Below are 22,147 nucleotides of genomic sequence, written 5' to 3'. Positions count from 1 at the left end.
CCTCCCCATTTTGCTCAGTATGCAGATGTTTTCAGCAAAAAGGAGGCTGAGACGCTGCCTCCACATCGCACCTATGACTGCCCCATTGAACTGGTTCCTAATGCCTCTCTTCCCCGTGGACGGGTATATCCTCTCTCCTTGCCTGAGTCTCTATCCATGTCGGCCTATATAAAGGAGAATCTGGAGAGGGGTTTTATACGAAAATCTTCCTCCCCGGCCGGGGCTGGATTCTTCTTCGTTAAAAAGAAGGATGGATCCCTTCGTCCCTGCATTGACTACAGGGGCCTCAACCTGATCACAGTCAAGAACAAATACCCGTTGCCACTCATCTCTGAGCTATTTGATCGCATACGAGGGGCCAAAATTTTTTCTAAGCTAGACCTGCATGGGGCTTACAATCTAGTCCGGATTCGCCGGGGTGACAAATGGAAGACGGCATTTAACACCCGGGACGGGCACTACGAATACCTGGTGATGCGCTTCGGACTGTGTAACGCTCCAGCAGTGATTCAGGAGTTCGTTAACGACATCTTCCGAGATCTACTCTATGTCTGTGTTGTTGTTTATCTCGATGATATTTTGATTTTCTCCCCAGATCAGACGACTCATCGGAGGCATGTTCGTCAGGTTCTACTACGATTGAGGGAGAATCATTTATACGCCAAGCTGGAGAAGTGTGTCTTTGAGAAGAGTTCTCTGCCCTTCCTGGGCTACATCATCTCGGATCAAGGCCTCAAGATGGATCCTGAGAAAGTGAAGGCTGTCCTGGAGTGGCCACGTCCCCAAGGCTTAAGGGCCATACAGCGGTTCCTGGGATTCGCCAATTTCTACCGGCAGTTTATTCCTAACTTCTCTTCTCTGACGTCTCCCATCTCGACCCTTACCAAGAAGGGTGTGAACGCCAAAGTGTGGACTCCAGAGGCAGAGTCTGCATTTAATAGCCTGAAGAGTGCCTTCACTTCAGCCTCGATCCTCCATCATCCTGACGTATCTCGGCAGTTCTCACTGGAAGTGGACGCTTCCTCTGTCAGTGCAGGTGCACTTCTGTTCCAGAGGAGCTCCAAAGGAAAGGCTGTAGTATGTGGCTACTACTCTAGACTGTTTTCTTCTGCTGAGCGCAATTATTTCATTGGAGATCGGGAGCTGCTGGCCATCAAATTGGCCCTGGAGGAGTGGAGACATCTTCTGGAGGGCGCTGCTCACCCCATCCTGATCTTCACCGACCACAAGAACCTCACTTACCTTCAGTCCGCTCAAAGACTTAATCCTCGTCAAGCCAGGTGGTCGCTGTTCTTCACCCGTTTTCTGTTTGCGCTCCACTACCATCCCGCGGACAAGAATGTGAGGGCAGATGCCCTGTCCAGATCGTTTGAGACGGAAGACACCATCATAGACCCGTCCTGCATCGTCACTGCTAATCCTCTGCAGGTTAGAGACATCCCTCCTGGGAGGACTTTTGTTCGGTTGGCGGACAGGAGAAGAATTCTCCGCTGGGGACATAGTTCTAAACTTGCTGGGCACGCCGGTGTCCGTAAAACCCGAGACCTGATCGCTCGTCACTTTTGGTGGTCCACGCTGCATAAGGATGTTCTGGACTTTGTCTCTTCTTGCACGGTGTGTGCCTCTAACAAAGTGACTCACAGCAAGCCTGCCGGCCTGCTTCAACCTCTGCCTGTACCCAATGCCCCCTGGCAGCACATTGCGATGGACTTCGTTACAGACCTTCCCCCCTCAGCAGGATGTAACACTGTCTGGGTGGTGGTGGACTGGTTCTCTAAGATGGCTCATTTTATCCCGCTGACCGGCCTACCTTCTGCTCCTCGTCTGGCAAGTCTCTTCATCCAGCACATCTTCCGCTTGCATGGCTTGCCTCTTCACATTGTGTCCGACCGGGGGGGTTCAGTTTACCTCTAAGTTCTGGAGAGCCCTCTGTAAACTCCTGGATGTGAGATTGGACTTTTCCTCTGCCTGTCATCCCCAGTCCAATGGGCAAGTTGAGAGGATCAACCAGATCATGGAAAATTATCTCCGCCATTTCATCTCTTCACAGCACGAAAACTGGGTACAGCTTCTACCATGGGCCGAATTTTCTTACAACAACCACACAAGTGAGTCCACCACTTCCTCTCCGTTTCACATCGTCTACAGTCAACATCCCAGAGTCCCTCTTCCTGTGTCGACTTCATCCCAGGTTCCCGCTGCTGACTCTGCATATGGGGACTTCCTGCAAATCTGGCAACAGACCCGGACCTCTATTTTGCTGGCAGTAGATCGCATGAAGCGAAAGGCAGATACTAAGAGAAGAGAGCCGCCTCAGTATCTTCCGGGGACTAAAGTCTGGCTGTCCTCTCGGAACATTCGCTTGAAGATGCCCTCATACAAGTTCGCTCCCAGGTTCCTTGGACCATTCGAGGTCCTGCAGCAGATCAACCCTGTCGCCTACAAGCTTCGGCTGCCTCCTACCCTCAGGATTCCCAACTCCTTCCACGTCTCCCTCCTGAAGCCTGTGATCCTAAACCGCTATTCCAAGACTCCCAGCCCTGCGGTTGCTCCCAGCGGCTCCTCGGACATCTTTGAGGTAAAGGAGATCTTGGACACCAAGAGAGTGAGAGGAAAGACCTTGTATTTGGTGGATTGGAGGGTGTTTGGTCCCGAAGAGAGGTCCTGGGAGCCAGAGGAGAACCTCAATGCCCCTACTCTTCTAAAGAAGTTTCTCTCTCGCTCCGGTCCCAAGAAGAGGGGGCGTAAGAGGGGGGATACTGTAATGTCCGTGGCTGCAGGCTGTCAGCTCCAGCCTCCCGCTGACAGCCGCAGCCACGAGTCGGCAAGCGCTGGCCCCAGCCTCCTCCTCAGGAGACGCCAGCGCTTGCATCCACTCACCTCCGCCGGAGCCCGCAGGGTGCGTGCGCATGCTCGTCCCCGCTCTTAAAGGGGCAGCACGCGCACCGGACATCTTGAACGACCTTTGACCCGTGAGTACCCTGGGCTATAAGAGGGGTCCAGCCCCCTAGTTCGATGCCTGAGCGTTGTTAGTTTTCCCAGTCTGTCTTGCAAATGGTCCCTTAGTGTTTCCCGTTCCTGTTGTTACCCGTACCTTGTTCCCCGTTCCTGTTTCCCGTGCTTTGCCCTAGTATCTAGTCGTGCCACGTCCTGTGTCATCTGCCACGTCCTGTGTCATCTGCCACGTCCAGAGGAATCCACCACGTCCTGTGTTATCTGCCACATCCGGAGGAATCCACCACGTCTGGCGCAACTTGCGGCTCCTGTGTCATCCGCCACGTTTGGCGCCATCTGCTCTACCCATCTCATCTGTGCCAGAGCTGCGGCCACCATCTGGACTATTCAGGTACCCTTGTGCGGGACATTGTATTTCTGGGGTGTCCTGTTGTTTGGCCAGCTGCCTCCCCGCTGCGGCGGTACGGCCTAGTGGCTCCACTAACCCGCTTCGTGACATACCATATCAAGTAGATCATATTCTAGACTCCTGATCTCTATGTGATACTCCGCAATATTCTGCATGTAATTACATGGTCATTACTATGGATTATGGTGAACACTCCAATCCGGGGTGTTTTTGATTATTTGTCATTTTAAATGTATGTATTTTGTGGGTAATTTTTCCCTAAAAGGATAATAAAGATTTTCATTTTTTTACTCAATTGTGAACTGATGTAATTTTTGTATCAGGTATATTTTTGGGAGTTTTAATTTTACGCGTCGCTGTCAAAATACGGCGCGTAAAAAGACACCCGCGAAAAAGAAGTGCAGTACACTTCTTGGGCCGTTTTTGGAGCCGTTTTTCATTGACTCCATTGAAAAACAGCTCCAATAACGGCCGTAAAATACGCCGCGAAAAACGCGAGTTGTTACAAAACGTCTGAAAATCAGGAGCTGTTTTCGCTTGAACACAAGTGTGTGAACATACCCTAAATGTGATCCATGTGGCTCTGATCACGGAATGACTGTCGGCCAGATGTGGTGGTTTTAGCCCAGGATCACAGTTTTGATGCAGTTTTTGGCCAAAAGTGGATCCAAAAGGTATAAAGAAAAGTCAAAAACTGCAGCAAAAACTGTGTGTGTGACCCTAGGCTAAGTGTCCCAGAAATTGCTGATCTCCTAGGATTTTCAAGAACAACAGTCTATGGATTACAGAAAATGGTGTGCAAAACAAAAAACATCCAGTGAGCCCAATTCTAGCACTGACAGGGTGGCCATATTTTGTTTAAACAGCCATGCATTACAATAGTGTTATGCAGAAGAGTGTAAACCTTGAAGTAGAGGGGCGATGGCAGCAGACTGCCAGCTAAAAACAAGAAATTCTGGCTACAGTGGGCACAGGTTCACCATAACTGAACAACGGATGATTGGAAATAGTTGCCTGGTCTGATAAATCCCTATTTTTTGCTGCATTATTCAGATAGTAGAATGACACTGGTGCAAATCACATTAATCCATGAGTCGTTCCTTATATTGTGACAACAAATTATTGTCATTCCTATGTTGTGCCCATTGTCTACACAGTTACTAGATTCGCAGAAAACGGTGCAGAAAATAGCTTGCGGTGCAGAATTTACATTCAGTCTGTTGCATAGAAGCACTTTTTTTTTTAACTGCGTTTTTTAACCTTTGCAATGCAAAAGCTAAAACCTGCGACACGTCCGCTGTGAAATCTGCCACGTCTGGATGCACACTCACATATGCGTATTTTGCCGCAGATTCATTGCGTAATTACAGCAAAAAATTTCAGCTATGTCTGAACATACCCTAAAGCGGCCCTATTCAGTATTTAAAGAATGTATCTAATAAAGGGGTCACTGAGTGTATAATTGTTACATCAGCTGCAATACAATACATAAAAAATTGTACAGATTTATGTAATAAGCCCATTACTCCTGTTTTAGTTCTACTACAGGTTTCTTGGTATCCTGCTGTATTTTATTAACTATGTATAAAGGAACTATTAATTGTATACAAGACAAAAAGTGGCCAGTTCTATCCTGGGCTGGCAGACAAGTCCCACAGCAGAAACATTCAGGGATCAAACATATTTATAGTCAGAGTGAGGCCACACGGTGCGTCGTTGACGCAGTTTTGTTGCGTTTGAAAACCGCATGCGGTCAACTGCATGCGGTTTTTGTCTCTGTAATGCTGCAGTTCTGTTAAGTTTTTTTACGCACATAGTTTATGGACACAGTTTTCACTGGTGTTGACGTTTGTTAGGTGCTTCCTGTATATAGTTCATTACAATGCATTGCAGAACTGTAAGGGTGCGGCCACACGGTGCGGCCACGTTGCGTTTAGTTTGCGTTTTTAAACCTCAGCAAGTCATTTTTCAATAGAAGTCAATGGTGAAATGTTTGTTATAGACAGACTGCTGCTATTATATTACAATGTGTTTTGTGTGCGGGTGAACGCATCTTCATAATGTCTGACTGCATGTGGTTAACCCTTTAATGACCAGCCTATTTTAAACCTTAATGACAAGTTATTTTTTGCGTTTTTCCATCGTCTCATTCCAAGAGCTATAACTTTTTTACGTTTGCGTCGACATAGCTGTATAAGGTCTTGTTTTTTGCGGGACAAGTTGTATTTTTTAATACCACCATTTTGGGGTACATATTTATTGATTAACTTTTATTAACTTTTTTGGGGGGGGAATAGAAAAAAACCTGAAATTCTGCCACCCTTTTTTGCATCCTAAATCTACGCCGTTTACCGTGTGGTATAAATAACACAATAACTTTATTCAGCGGGTTGTTACGATTGCAACGATAGCAAATTTGTATAGTTTTTTGTATGTTTTACTACTTTTACACAGTAAAAACACTTTTTTTTCAAAATTATTTGTTTTTGTGTCTCCATATTTGAAGAGCCGTAACTTTTTTATTGTTCCGCTGATGCAGATGTATGACGGCTTTTTTTTTTGTGGGACGACTTGTAGTTTTTATTGGTACCATTTTGGAGTAGATGCAACTTTTTGATCACTTTTTGTCACATTTTTTTTAAGGCAGGATTCACAGAAAACAGCAATTTTTCCATAGTTTTTTATTTTATTTTTTATGGCGTTCACCGTGCGGGTTAAATTTTTTTAATAACTTTATAGTTGGGGTCGTTACGGATGTGGTGATAACAAATATGTGTCACTTTTTTTACTTTATTTTGTTTTTTTAATAGTAAAGCATTTTGTAAGGGGAAAAAGTGGGGTTTTCATTTTTTTTCATTAACTTTACTAAACTTTTTTTTTACTTTTTTACTAGTCCCACTAGGGGACTTTAATATGTGATCACCCGATCACTTTTATAATACACTGCTACACTTTTGTTTTGAAGTGTATTACTGCCTGTCCGTTTAAGGGCACATTAAGACGTGGCGGAATTGCTGTTGAATTCCGCTGCGGACAGTCAGCAGTGGAATTCTGCAGCAGCCGTTTTTTCATTTCTTTCTATACATTTTTAGCAAACTTAGTTCAGACATTGCAGATTTTTCCCTCCTAAGCATGCTCTTTCCATTGCGGAGAAGAAGCGGAATTTCACTGCAGATTTCAGCCTTTGCAATGCAAAAACTGAAACCTGTGGCAAGTCCGATGTGATATCTGCAACGTCTGAATTACCTGTCAAATATGCAAATGTTGGTGCAGATTCGTTGCGTAATTGCCCCAAATCTGCACCAACAGATTTTTGGTATGACCTAGCAGGCATTCACTACAGGCAGACCTGGGGGCCTTTATTAGGCCCCCGGCTGCTATTGGAGACACAGACACTCGGTGATCTTATCGCCGGGTGTCGGTGGGAGAGAGCTCCCTCCCTCTCTCCAAAACAACTCAGATGTGGCGTTCGCTATTGAGCGCCGCGTCTGAGGAGTTAAACGGCTGAGATCGATACTTACATCGATCTCGCTCGTTCGAGCAGGGACGCCCCCAGCCCTCAGCTACCTCTGTCAGCTGAGAGCAGGGAGATATAATGGCTCCCTGCTCTGTTTATTTATTCTGATGCAGCGCCGTGCGAACTTACCCTCAGACTAGCACTTGACTGGGAGTCTTTTGTCTTAGGGTAAGGCCACACGGTGCGGTCATGCTGCGTTTATATTGCGTTTTTAAACTGCAGCAAGTCATTTTTCCATAGAAGTCAATGGTGAAATGTTTGTTATGGACAGACTGCTGCTATTATATTACAATGTGTTTTTTGTGCGGTTGACCGCATCTTCATAATGTCCGACTGCATGCAGTTAATGACCACGCTGCCAAAGTTCTTGCTGAACTGCTTGCGTTTTTGCTAACAGTTCTGCAATGCATTGTAATGAACTATATACAGGCAGCACCTAACAAACTTCAACATGGGTGAAAACTATGTCCATCAATTATTTCCTTTAAAAACTGAACTGCAGCATTAGGTCATGACCAGACGTGGCAGAATTGCTCTGGAATTCCGCTTCGGACAGTCCGCAGCAGAAATCTGCAGTGTACACGTTTCTCCATTGCCTTCCACAGCTTTGTGGTTGGGTTCGTTTACACGTTGCGGACAATTCCGCTGCGTAGCATAGGCTGCGGTGCGGAATTTGGTGTCCGCAGCATACAATGGTTGTTGCGGACGTGTCGCGGACTCATTGCGGAATTTCTCCATTGACTTCAATGGAGATTCAAAATTCCGCAATGAAGTCCACAGATGTTATGTGTGCTGCGGAGCGTATTGGTTTTACTAACATGACATTTCTTCATTCTGCCTGGACCTATGTATTTCTAGGTCCACAGCCAGACTGAGGAAGTCAATGGGGCACCCGTAATTACGGGTGACTACGTGTGTGCACCCATAATTACGGGAGCGTTGCTAGGCGACGTCAGTAAATAGTCACTGTCCAGGGTGCTGAAAGAGTTAAACGATCAGCAGTAACTGTTTCAGCACCCTGGACAGTGACTACCGATCACAATATACATCAACCTGTAAAAAAAATAGAAGTTCATACTTACCGACAACTCCCTACTTCTTCCTCCAGTTCGGCCTCCCAGGATGACGTTTCAGTCCAAGTGACGGCTGAGGTCAATCACAGGCCAATCACAGGCTGCAGCGGTCACATGGACTGCCGTGTCATACAAGGAGGTCGGGCTGGATGTCAAGAGAGGGACGTGTCACCAAGACAACGGCCGGGTAAGTATGAATTTCTTTTTACTTTTACTAGGGAAAGGGCTGTCCCTTCTCTCTATCCAGCACTGATAGAGAGAAGGGAAGCCCTCTTCCCCTCAATACGCAACGGCTAGTCCGCCCATTTTAGGCAGAGCCGCAACAGAATCTGCAACGCAGATTCTGTGCGGCATTGATGCGGACAGTGGCGGAAGTACTCCGCCAGGTCTGGGAATGCCCTTACAGAGAAAAAAAACTCATGCAGTTGACCGCATGCGGTTTTCAAACGCAACAAAACCGCGTCAACGAGTGACTGCTGCAGTCCATAAGATGGCACGCATATCAATGTATTCATTTGCAATGCAGCTGTAGCTCAATAGTTAAAATCAATTGCTGCTTTGTATCCTGTAAGTATACAGAGCAGCAGTATCTAGCGCTGAAACCTGTATCCGTCAGGTCAGCGGCACTGACGGGTTCAGGGTCAGCGTGTCTTTGACATAACTGCCTGACTCTTCAGAATCGCAGCTATGCCCAGATGACTCTTCACAGGTAATTTGCATACATCACATGTTTTTTTCAGTTGGTTTTCTGGTTATGCTGCATCAGCCAGTGTATACGTGGGAATCTTTTTTTTTTTAAACCTATGCAGGTCAGGTATTATGGCAAGGTTGCGGTTTAGGGGGCTAAAAAGTCATGACAGGCTCCCTTTAATGGTATAATAGAAATGTATGCAGTTTTCTAATATACAATTACAATTTCATACAATTTTAACCCCTTCCCGACATCCGCAGTATATATACAAAATTGGAAAAAGAGGCAGCACTCCAAAAAATCGTATCAAATGGAATAAATTTATTTACCCATCAGTGAAAAAAGGTTACAACGTTTCAGCTGCTCCATGCAGCCTTTGTCAAGCATTTTTATATATATATATATATATATATATATATATAATATTATATACACATATATATATATATATATATATATATATATATATATATATGTATATATATATATGTATATATAAGCAGTATATGTACGGCGCACGTCGGGTGGGGAAATATGGAGCGGGCTCACGGGCAGAGCCCGCACCAAAGAACAGCGTGTTGGCTGTGTGTTACAATCAACACTTCAGGGTAATGAGCAGGAGTGTGATCCAGCTTGTTTAACCCGTTAAATGCCGCGGTCAATAGCGACCGCAGCATTTAAATGACTAAAAATAGGGGGTCGGCCCCCTGAAATGTTCCAACCCTATCCCCCCCTCAACGCGATCGGGGAGTGCCGTTGGTTGGCATGGCAGCCTGGGGGCCTGATGAAGGTCTGCCATCTTTGCACTCCTTTGAAAGATGCTGGGCTTCATAGGAGTCTATGAAGCACTGATGACGTTGAAGTGCTGTGTCGCATATAACAGGGGCGTAGCTAGGGGGGTGGCAAGCGGGGCACGTGCCCCGGGCACAGTTCAGAGGGGGGCGCCAGCGCCACCTCCTCCTGCACTATAATTGTACCTGTGTCGCAAGGACACAGGTACAATTAGAAGCAATGAATGACCGGGCACGTTCCGTGCCCGGCCATTCAGCGCTTCTCCACGAATGAAGCGACTGGTACCTTTTGTACCAGTGACGCTTCCGTCGATGAAAGGCGCTGACTGACTGGCAGGGAAAGTCATCCTGCCCAGCCAATCAGCGCCTTTCATAGACGCTGCGTTCAACCCCCTGGAGACCTGCGCAGAAGAGAGCAGGTCTCCATGGCTGCCGGACGGCGTGGGAACGGGAATAAGGTGAGTTTGAATTGTTTTTTTATTTTGAATTGTAATAGAAGTGTGTGGCCGTATCTGCGGGGGGGGGGGACGGGGACTTTTTCTACATGGGGGACTTTATCTACGGGGGGTGTCTATCTACAGGGGGACTATATCTACAGGGCTGGGCTATACACAGGGGGACTATATCTACAGGGCTGGGCTATATACAGGGGGACTATAGCTACAGGGCTGGGCTATATACAGGGGGACTATATCTGCTGGGCTATATACAGGGGGACTATATGTACAGGGGGGCTATATCTACAGGGGGGCTATATACAGGGGGACTATATCTACAGGGGGGCTATATACAGGGGGACTATATCTACAGGGGGCTATATACAGGGGGACTATATCTACAGGGCTGGGCTATATACAGGGGGACTATATCTACAGGGCTGGGCTATATACAGGGGGACTATATCTGCTGGGCTATATACAGGGGGGCTATATACAGGGGGACTATATCTACAGGGGGGCTATATACAGGGGGACTATATCTACAGGGGGGATATATACTGCAGTGGGCTGTCTATAGAGCACCATATACAGGGGTGGGCTATACAGTATATAGCCCCCTGTAGATATAGCCCACCCCTGTATATGGTGCTCCATAGATAGCCCACCCCAGTATATAGCCCCCCCTGTAGATATAGTCGCCCTGTATATAGCCTAGCCCTGTAGATATAGCCCAGCCCTGTAGATATAGCCCCCTGTAGATATATTCCCCCTGTATATAGCCCACCCCTGTATATAGCCCCCCTGTGTATAGCCCACCCCTGTAGATATAGCCCCCCTGTGTATAGCCCACCCCTGTATATAGCCCCCCTCTGTAGATATCGCCCACCCCTGTAGATATAGCCCCCCTGTGTATAGCCCAGCCCTGTAGATATGGTCCCCCTGTAGATATGGTCCCCCTGTAGATATGGTCCCCCTGTAGATATGGTCCCCCTGTAGATAGCCCACCCCTGTATATATAGTCCCCCTGTAGATATAGTCCCCCTGTAGATATAGTCCCCCTGTAGATATAGTCCCCCTGTAGATATAGCCCACCCCTGTATATAGTCCCCCTGTAGATATAGCCCACCCCTGTATATAGTATCCCACAAATAGCTCCCCCTATAGTGCTCCACATAAAGCCCACCCCTGTATATAGCCCCCTTGTACATATAGTCCACCCCTGTATATAGTGCTCCACAGATAGCCCACCTTTGTATATAGTATATACAGGGGTGGGCTATCTGTGGAGCACTATATACAGGGGTGGACTATCTAGTGGAGCACTATATACAGGGGTGGACTATATGTACAAGGGGGGTCTATATACAGGGGTGGGCTATCTGTGAAACACTATATACAGGGGTGGACTATATGTGGAACACTATATACAGGGGTGGGCTATATCTACAGGGGGGCTACATACATGGTTGGGCTATCTGTAGAGCTCTATATACAGGGGTGGGCTATATCTACAGGGGGCTATATACAGGGGTGGGCTATCTGTAGAGCACTATAGGGGGAGTTATTTGTGGGACACTATATACAGGAGTGGTCTATATGGGGGCACTATCTACAGGGGGCTCTATGGCAGCCACTATCTACAGGGGGCACAGTGTGTGTGTGTGACACGGTGTATGGTGCTATTATAATTAGAGGTGCAGTGTATAGCGCTATTATATTTAGGGGTGTAGTGTGTGGTATAATGATAACTTTATATTTATTTATAGGTGCAGAAATGTTGGTAAAGTGAGAAGCTGAAGACGTGTGAGCGGCCAAACTGCAGAAATGGACCGGGAGAAGTCATCATAGAGGTCTGGACCAAATGGAGAAAAAGAACTAGAATCTGAGACGTCACCGGTGGGTCATTTAAGGTAAATGTTTATTCTGCCTCTAATCAGCACTGTAGTCACTGTAGGATCTGCAGCGAGATGATGGGTGGTAGGATTATGATAGGATTTATTTTTTGTGAAACGGCATCTCCCAGCATATCCTTATCATTGTTCGGGCCATGCTGGGAGCTGTAGTTTTACGCCGTACAAACCTATACGGCAGGGGTTGCACTAAATTGAGCTGTATTTGTTCTGGGGCTGTATATATGTACCTAGCTTGGTTCTGGTGTTGTGTATAGAACCATATTGCTTGTGAAATGTACAAATAATTTTATGCTCGCGTTACATAAAAAGAAATGACACGTCATTGATTGGTAGAGAAAACAAACACGCCGAGGGGGAAGGAGATGTCGGGAAAGAGGTTAGGGGGGGGGGGGCGCCAAACTGAATCTTTGCCCCGGGTGCTGGAGAACCTAGCTATGCCTCTGCATATAAGGCCCTCGACGGTGCTCGGTGTCAGGACCTTGTACGAGCATCGCTGGAATCATGAAGGAACCCGGAGGGGGAAATGAGGAGCGGTGCGGTGAGTATGTGTGTTTTTTATTTTATGGCCGACGGGGGGAATGTATGGCGCATGGCTGCGGTCGTTGCGCCACAATTATGGTGCATGACTCTAATTTTGCTTACTATAAAAACTTACGTATAAAAGGCCACCCTTAATAATTTGCCCCCTACGTCTAACATAGCTCTTAGGGTATGTTCACACAGACTGTTTTCAGATGTAATTCGGGCGTTTTACGCCTCGAATTACGCCTGAAAAAACGGCTCCATTACGCCTACAAACATCTGGGATTTTCAATGTTCTGTTCCCACGAGGTGTAATTTTACGCGTCGCTGTCAAAAGACGGTGCGTAAAACGATGCCCGCGTCAAAGAAGTGCATGTCACTTCTTGGGACGTTTTTGGAGCTGTTTTTCATTGACTCCATTGAAAAACAGCTCCAATAACGTCCGTAAAATACGGCGAGAAAAACGCGAGTAGTTACAAAAACGTCTAAAAAGCAGGAGCTGTTTTCGTCTGAAAACAGCTCCGTATTTTCAGATGTATTTTGCTAAGCCATGTGAACATACCCTAATACTGGAGAACCACCAGTTCTCACTTATCACGAACGTTCATTTATCTTAACGGCAGTCTATGTTTCTGTCTTGCTAACGCTCAGTGGTATCCTGTTCACGTGCTTCCATTATCCATAAATTACTATTATTAACACGCCTTTACAGATTATTTTTAAACTTAGGCCTCATAGACAAGGCAATGATGCCCTTTGCACGTACTCTGTACAGTGGCACGCAAACTCCCTATGGGTCCGTACTGCAGACCATTTGGCACTCTGTGTGGTGCCATATATAGCGAGGCATTGTATTCCTCCTAATAGGTCTGAAATCCGACATCATCATGGCAAACAGGTGTACAGCATAGAAAGCTCAATACAGATGTTTACATGCAGAGGTGGGTAATGAAAGAAGAGATGTTTCCTACTCCGCAAAAGGGTTTCACCAAAAAGATAATCCTATCATTTGGGCTACCAGGCATACTAAAACTTTCTAACAATTTTTTTTTGCAAAAGATGAAGTCTTACAATCAGATAAATACAAGATAAATACATCTGAAAGAATCATCCAAGCCTAGACTTCGTTAATGTGTAATGTTTTTTCTATTACAGACAAGTTAAAATATTACAGTCATGTCTAGTGATGATGATACAATGAATATATGTTTGTATGGCTGTATGGATTCATTCTTAACGCTAACACTATTTGAGGTGCTGGTGGACTACACACAGTTGATGGTTTTAATATTGGTAAATAATCAATGACAATAACATGACAATCAATCTCTGCAGTGTGATGTATGGTTGTATCGGCAGATCTGTAATTTATATGTATGTAAAATAACATTTTCTGTGAATACTTACTTGACAATGCCCTGCCTCCAAAGGAAAGCAGATTAAAACACAATACAAATATTAACCGTTTTCTTTCTCGTCAGCACAACAAAATAGGGACGCACATTTCCATTCATACAGAAGCAAGCCAGACAGGAGAGGATGAAATCATAACTTATTTACAGAAATAAAACACATCATAGGCTAGATTCACACGAGCGTATGAAATCTCGGACGTGAAAAACTGCAGTTTTTCACGTCCGATGTGCATCCGTGCTGTACCCCTGCAGGACACGTTATCACGCATCCCCCATATACTAGAGTCTATGGAGGGATGCGTGAAGCGCCAAAAAATAGGGCATGTCCTATTTTTTTACGTACCCTTCACACGCTGCATTGAAACAACGGCCGTGTGAACGTCCCCATTGAATTACATAGGTCAGTGTGACAGCCTTTGTTTCAACGGCCGTCACACAGACATATTCAACGCTCGTGTGAATAAGGCCTAAAGGGTTTACATAATTTCCTAGCTGTATGAGAATTAAACACTGTTATTTGTATCGTGCCTATACATCAGTATGCTTAAAATAACTTATTCATATCTCCTGTGTAGCATTTGTTACTTGGTACTCAACTACACAATAAGCTGAAGCATTACTTGTTTCCATATTCTTGAATACAAAGAGTCCACCCCTAATATTAACAAAAATAATAGTTATGCTAAATATATTTCAGTCCACGTGCATGGATATTTGTAAAGAGATGCACTTAATCCCATACACCCCAACTCATGGGACAATAATGATTCAGAGATCTTATTGTTTTATACATTTCTATTTTAGTCACATAAGGACTTATTTAAAGGGACACCCCAGTCTCCCTTATTTTTCTATGCTAGGTAGGCATCTGAAATGTAGCTTTGTTGTCTGGGAGAGGCCATTTGGTGCTGAAGAGATGTTGACTATAGTGTTCCCCAATAGGATAACTGATAAAAAGTGCAGGAAAATGTCTGCCCCCATGATCACCATATTATAGCACATATCACCAGTTCTGAGATTCTTCAGAAATATTTACATACAATGTGATATTGGAAGCCATTTCTATAAGATGCTCTTTTATGACTGACTCACTTTAAATTTAGTGTTTATTTAAAGGTGTTGCCTCATCATGAAAACCCCTTTTGATAATGTAGCCGGGCCGGTGATCAGCAGATTGCCGCAGGTCAGGCATGTGAAATCCCTGGCGATCAGCGGTTATTACGAAGGTTAGTTAAGGCCCGCCATGCAATACAAGGAAGGACAGGCTGGGTCCACCAGAGCAGGAGATCTCTATGAGGGGGTCCATCTCTATGACGTTCAGATGCCGTAATAAGGCATATGGAAATAGGTTGTCTTGGTAAAACAGTCACTTTAAAAGATTTTCCACAGCCAAAAAAACTAAATAGAGTAATCCAGAAGATTACCTCATAAGAATATATCTATAGTATGTATATGGCCTCTCGGGGCAGGGCTTTAAACCCAAAAAATTGCTGCTTGTCAGGCAATTGCTGGTGAGCCGTTATTGATAACTGTCCAGAGCTTTAAATGGCTATAGATGGCCAGATATCTAACACACTCTTAAAACTTGTGAAATATCTTGGACCGCTTAAGCAGTTCACGCAATGTCTCATAAATCTATAGGGTATTCAATTCACAGAAATTATTGTAAAAAAAACAAGAATTTGGTAAGAAATTTGTTAAGAAATTCTCTGACAGGCAGATCTGGAGCGCAATATAGTTGCTAAAATTGATACCACCCATCCCATGTCATTAAGAATCTATAGCTCAGCACTGCAGCTCCTTCGCATTAATGCTTCATGCCACCTGCTGTGCAGAGAACCGCAACACGGCCCCATTCACTATAATGGGACTATGTTGCCTGGAGTGCCATGGTTTAGAAGAAAAGCCAAAAGGACCTTGGACTTCCTAGCGATATGCCGTAACATTATCAGATGGAAATACCACTTTAAGCTAATCTTCTTTTATGAAAAAGTGTTTTATGATTTAACATGCATGACTCACTATGTAAAACCACTATCTAAATTAAATGGGATAGGTAGTGATTAATATTGCAGCGATGTGTTGTGTGTTTCAGGTAAACGGTGAAGAAAAGGCATGGCACAAAGATTTCGCTCCCACATCGTGCTTCTTTAACCATCTACTAATTGTGTTACTTATTCTCTTGTTTTATTAGTAAAATTTTAATACTTAGTAAATGCAGTTGTAAGAACTGGGGACTGAATCCCCAAGTAAAAAGGGGAAGTAATAATGGCCTGGAAATGCCTTCATGAATACCATGTTCTTATACCTATATTTGCTATATATTTGGTGTACTGTGCCTTTAACCCCTTGCGTACCTTTGACGTAATAGTACGTCGCTGGCCACTTATGCCAGCGTACCTTCGACGTACTATTACGGCGCAGGAATAAACTGTCACTATGTGAAATCACATAGTGACAGAACAGCGGCGGCAGCTGTCATTGACAGCTAACCGTCTCTGCTACCGGCCTGGGGACCAATTAGCAGTCCCCAATGCCGGCGATTGCTGTGATTGGTCAGTCTCTGAAGACTGACCAATCACAGCCGTCTGTGACGTCGTCTGCAGGAGAAAGCTCCTGTCACTTTCTCTGATCTCCTCATTTCTGTGAGATCCGTGAGGAGATCAGAGAAAGCAGTGTAAAAAAAAAACAAACACTTTTTATTAACCCCTTCCCGAAAATGGGCGTATAGTAACGCCCTGAGAATGAAGCGGGCACAGGAGCTGTGCTCGCTCCATCTTCATCGGATGTCGGCTGTAATATACAGCCGACATCCCACTGCAACTACAGCGATCACTGTCCTCTCCGATCGCTGTAGTTTAACCCCTTAAATGCCGCTGTCAATAGCGACAGCGGCATTTAAGTGATTGATACAGAGGGAGGGGGCTCCCTCTGCACCCCATTGCCCCCCCCGCGAAAAATCGCGGGGTTCTGATGGTTGCAATGGCAACCAGGAAGCCTAGCAACGGCTTCCTGGTTGCCAGGTACGGGACCCTATTAGGTCCTGCCCAAGGCAGGACGTAATAGGCTCAACTGTCAGTTGTAAAGTGACAGTTACAATACACTGCACTACATCAGTACATACAGAAGTAGTGCAGTGTATTGTGCAGGGGATCAGAAGATCAGATCTTCCAGTCCCCTAGTATGTGTAAAATAAAAAGTGAAAAAAAAGTAAAAAAAAAGTTTTCGATAAATAAATAAATACAAGTTTTACGTAATAAAAACAATAATCGCCTTGTTTCCCTGATCAAGCCCTTTATAATTAGAAAAAAAATGAAAAAAAAAGACAAAAACTAGACATAATAGGTATCGCCGCGTTCGTATCGGCCTGACCTAAAAAAATATCATATTATTTATCCCGCACGGTGAACACCGTAAAAAAAATACCATAAAAAACAATGGCAGAATTTCCTTTTTTGGTCACGTTGTTTCCAAAAAAATGGAATAAAAAGTGATCAAAAAGTCGCGCGTAGCCAAACATGGTACCAATAAAAACGACAGTGTGTCACGCAAAAAATGTATGTACTCCGCACAGATTACATATGCCCCCACATTATAAACTGAAACACCAGTAAAACACTAAACAAAACTACTACCAAGCAAAATCTGCGCTCCAAAAGCCAAATGGCGCTCCTTCTGGGCCTGGCAGTGTGCCCAAACAGCGGTTTATGACCACATATGGGGTATTACCGTACTCTGGAGAAACGCTTAACAATTTATGGGGCGTATGTCTCCAGTGGTACAAGCTGGGCCCAACGCATTGGGCACTGAAATAGCATATATGTGGAAAATGTCAATTTTCAATCTGCAACATCCACTGTGCACTAATTTCTGCAAAACCTTTGGGGGTCAAAATGCTCACTACACTTCTAGATGAATTCCTTGAGGGGTGTAGTTTCCTAAATGGGGTCACTTCTCGGGAGTTTTCACTGTACTGGTACCTCAGCGCAATGCAACATGGCGTCAAAAACGAATTTTGTAAAATCTCCACTCCAAAAACGAAATTTCACTTTTTCCGTTTAGACTCTTGCCGTATGTCCAAATAGCCGTTTACAACCACATATGGGGTATTTCCGTAATCAGGAGAAATTGTGTAACAAATTTTGGGGTGTCTTTTCTCCTGTATTCCTTGTGGAAATGAAAAATTCTGAGCTAAAGCTACAGGTTATATTTCACGGACCAATTCTAATAAAATCTATAAAACACCTGAGGGCTCAAAATGCTCACTACACCTCTAATTTAATTCTTTCAGGGGTATAGTCTCCAAATTGGGATCACATCTGGGGAATTTCTACTGTACTGGTACTTCAGGGACTCTGCAAATGCGACATGGCCCCCAGAAACCAATTCAGCAAAATCTGAGCTGCAAAATCCAAATGGTGCTCCGTCCCTTCTGAGCCCTGCCATGGGTCCAAACAGCAGTTTATTACCACATATGGGGTATTTCCGTAATCAGGAGAAATTGCTTTACAAATGTTGAGGTGCTTTTTCTCCTTTATTCCTTATAAAAATTAGAAAATTCTGTGTTTTTTCCAAAAAAAAGTCTCTTTTCATCTTCACAGACTAATTCCAATAAATTCAGCAAAAAACCTGTGGGGTCAAAATGATAACTATACCACTAGAAAAATTCCTTGAGGGGTATAGTTTCCAAAATGGGGTCACTTTTGGGGGGATTCCACTGTTTAGGTCCCTCCAGGGCGTTGCAAACGTGACACGGCACTGAAAACCATTCCAGTAAAATCAGAGCTCCAAAATCCAAATGGCGCTCCCTCCCTTCTGAGCCCTGCTGTGGGTCCAAACAGCAGTTTATTACCACATATGGGGTATTTCCGTAATCGCGAGAAATTGCTTTACAAATGTTGGGGTGCTTTCTCTCCTTTATTTCTTGCAAAAATTAGAAATTTTTACGTTTTTCCAGAAAAAAAGTAGATTTTCATTTTCACAGACTAACTCCAGAAAATATAGCAAAATACCTGTGGGGTCAAAATGCTAACTATACCCCTAGATAAATTCCCTGAGGTGTGTAGTTTAAAAAATGGGGGTCACTTTCGGGGGTTTCCACTGTTTTGGCACCACAAGACCTCTTCAAACCTGACATGGTGCCTAAAATATATTCTGAAAAAAGGAGGCCCCAAAATCCAAGAGGTGCTCCTTTGCTTCTGAGGCCTGTGTTTCAGTCCATTAGCGCACTAGGGCCACATGTGGGATATTTCTAAAAACTGCAGAATCTGGGCAATAAATATTGAGTTGCGTTTCTCAGGTAAAACCTTCTGTGGTACAGAAGAAAATGTATTACATATGAATTTTGTAAAAAAAAATGAAATTTGAAAATTTCAGCTCTACTTTCCTTCAATTCCTGTAAAACGCCTAAAGAGTTGAAACACTTTCTGAATGCTGTTTTAGATACTTTGAGGGGTGCAGTTTTCAAAATGGGGTGTTTTATGGGGGTTTCTAATATATAGGGCACTCAAAACCACTTCAGAACTGAACTCGTCCCTGAAAAAATCGCTTTTTGAAATTTTCTTAAAAATATGAGAAATTGCTGCTAAAGTTCTAAGCCTTGTGAGGTCATAGAAAAATAAAAGAATGTTCAAAAAACGATGCAAACATAAAGTAGACATATGGGATATGTTAATTGGTAACTATTTTGTGTGGTATTACCATCTGTTTTACAAGCAGATACATTTAAAATGGGAAAAATCATAATTTCTTCATATTTTCGCTAAATGTTGGTGTTTTTCACAAATAAGGAATGAATTTATCGACCAAATTTTTGCACTAAACTAAAGTCCAATGTGTCACGAGAAAACAATCTCAGAATCAATTGGATAGGTAAAAGCATTCCGGAGTTATTACCACATAAAGTGATACATGTCAGATTTGAAAAAATGGGTCTGGTCCTCAAGGCCAAAATGAGCTGGGTACTCAAAGCGCTGTTGTCCCGCTGTTATGTGTTGTTGTTGTTGTTGCGGCTGTATTTTTATTTCCTCCACTAGTCGGCTCTTGTACAGTGGTGAAACCAGCTATTGTCTGACAAAGATGGGAGAAGATATGTTCCGATATTCTACATTGGAGAAAATAGTGGTTGATACCGTCACCAAAGATGCTGTGTATATATTGAATCTTGTTGAGTTTATTGACAATTTTTGCAAAGGTAAGGCAAGGTGCTTGGCTTGTTCTCATTCTAAGTTTCGGATGCTGGGATGTACAACCCGGATGCCATTTTGGGCTACATATGTTTCTCTGTAACAGGGTGACAATAAACGCATGAGCGTGTGTGAGTCAACACGCCTGCGGTCGGTGCTTGTACTATAATAGCGGATAGCCTGCTAAGCAATGTTCAGTTTTGGGAGGAAGTTGGAGTGAACTGAGCTCTACGTACTGTTGTCAAGAAGAGGTGTTGTTGCAAGAGGGAAAGTTGTTAAAGCTGCTGTGGAAGTGGAACGAGTAGGAGAGATCGACTGCTTTGGAGCTGGAACTTAGGAGCCTGAGTGAACTGGTGGGGACCGACCTAGTCGATATCCATCGTTGGGCCTGATGTGGGACAGGTCCTGAAGACCAAGCAGGGGTGGTGAGGCCCCACTGTACGGATAGGTGGACTGGGTGGTGAAGAATACGCAGAAAAGACATGACCCAAGACAGTCAGAGAGAGGTGTACAGGCAGTGGCCAGTAGTGGTGTAAGACTATGGGGAGAGTCGGTCCATGTAGAGGTCTAGAGAGCCTGTTTTCAAAGCTCAGGGGACACTAGGCCGGAAGTAAGCAATAGTAACCACCATGTTAAGGCCTACTGGGACAACCAGATAGCCCTTGTGTCAAGGACATCAGAACAAGCCAGCCATCGTGTCTCTCAGCAGGGAAAAGAATTGTAAATACAAAAACTAATTTGTGCCTCCCAGAGTAGGAAGAACTGTATATGTTGTCTATCACAGTGTGCGCCATCAGTGCCGGTCTAAATTTTATATATTAATAAAGTGCAAGTACATTTTTTTAAGTTCGGCACTCTAACGCCTGCTTCGTTTCATTGTTTTTCCCGTAACATCCCTGCAGGGTATCCGCCATCATGCCCCACCTTCCACCACCTTCCACCCTTATGCATTACACCAGTGATCTCCAACCTGTGGCTCTCCAGTTGTTGCAAAATTACAATTTCTAGCATACTCTTCCAGTCTGTAGCTGCCTGGGCATGCTGGTAGTTGTATTTTTTGCAACAGCTGAAGAGTCGCTGGTTGGAGACCACTGTATTACACAAATAAAAACACACGCATACATCATAACCCACATCCTTCCAACTAATATAGTATGCAATATTATTAAGTACATAAAATAAAATTCTATCTCACATATCAAAAAATAATACTGAATGGGGTACTTAAAAGGTTATTGTGTATTGTGATGTATACAGAATATTTAAGGGGCTCTATAGTTTAATTAAACTATAAAATTAATGAATAGAGCACTTACATTGCTTTCATAATATGCCATAGGCTTTATAGAGGTCCCCCAGAGTAGATCCCAAAGACTGATACTTGCGATGTGTGTGTCTGTTTACATAAGCTGCAAGAAGACTAAAGATCCTTTTACACAACCAGATATAGGCCGTGAAAACGAGCGTCGATCAACGTGGCAGCTCATTGATCAGCGCTCGTTTTCTCATTTCAAAACAATCAGTAGTGTATGGGGACGAGTGATTGTTACTACGATTGCTCGTCCCCATACATTTCTATTACAACAATAACATTTCTTGCAGCATAAACTATACAATCAGGCGATGAACGAGCGTTTGCTCGCTGATTGAGTGATCGTGTTTGATTGAGTGATCGCTGCCCTGTTTACACAGGGAAATAATCGGGAGCAAGTGATCATATGAACACTCGTTTGCCAGATCATTGGACCATGTAAAAGGGCCCTAAGATATACAGACACTTCAAGTAGCAGTCCCTGAGATCTTCTCTTTGAGACTACGCCGATATGCAGGGCATATTACAAAAGCAGAACACTATAACTATAATGCTCATAAATTATATGTCTCATTAAACTATAGAAACCCATTATTAATCAATAACAAATCAATCCAGGTAAAGTCTGAATGTGAAGCATACTTTAAATATCATTCACTATAAATCTATTAATCTAACATTTTCTTTTAGTTATGCTGAAGATGTCTTGGTATACAGTATAATGACCCAATGCACATATTCCCGCGTGTTGCATAGGAAAGCCACAGGTAAAACAACATGAAAAAAGGAAGAGTTGGTGGTTAGCTCAGGGGGTGGTGGATATGCATGTATTGGTGAAATGCAACATCTTGCAGTCATATTGCATTCTAGAATTCAAAGCTCCGCATCTTGTTGGATGCCACGTGCAAGGAGGCACATGATTCA

General features: G+C 44.1%; 1 protein-coding gene across 3 annotated transcripts in view; it reads right to left on the bottom strand.

The window, feature by feature from the left end:
• EML6 (EMAP like 6) overlaps positions 1-22,147 on the bottom strand; it is a 199,109-nt gene that overhangs the window by 38,465 nt on the left and 138,497 nt on the right. For 2 of the 3 annotated variants that reach the window (XM_075863018.1, XM_075863020.1), the window contains exon 28: positions 13,719-13,733. The exons of the other annotated variant lie outside the window; for it this stretch is intronic. In XM_075863018.1, coding sequence (XP_075719133.1) covers positions 13,719-13,733 — 15 coding nt within the window. The remainder of the gene's footprint in view (positions 1-13,718; positions 13,734-22,147) is intronic. 3 annotated transcript variants of the gene reach the window in all.

The sequence above is a fragment of the Rhinoderma darwinii genome, chromosome 4 (assembly GCF_050947455.1).
Source record: "Rhinoderma darwinii isolate aRhiDar2 chromosome 4, aRhiDar2.hap1, whole genome shotgun sequence".
Lineage (NCBI taxonomy): Eukaryota > Metazoa > Chordata > Amphibia > Anura > Rhinodermatidae > Rhinoderma > Rhinoderma darwinii.
This window is presented reverse-complemented; position numbering and strand designations above follow the sequence as displayed.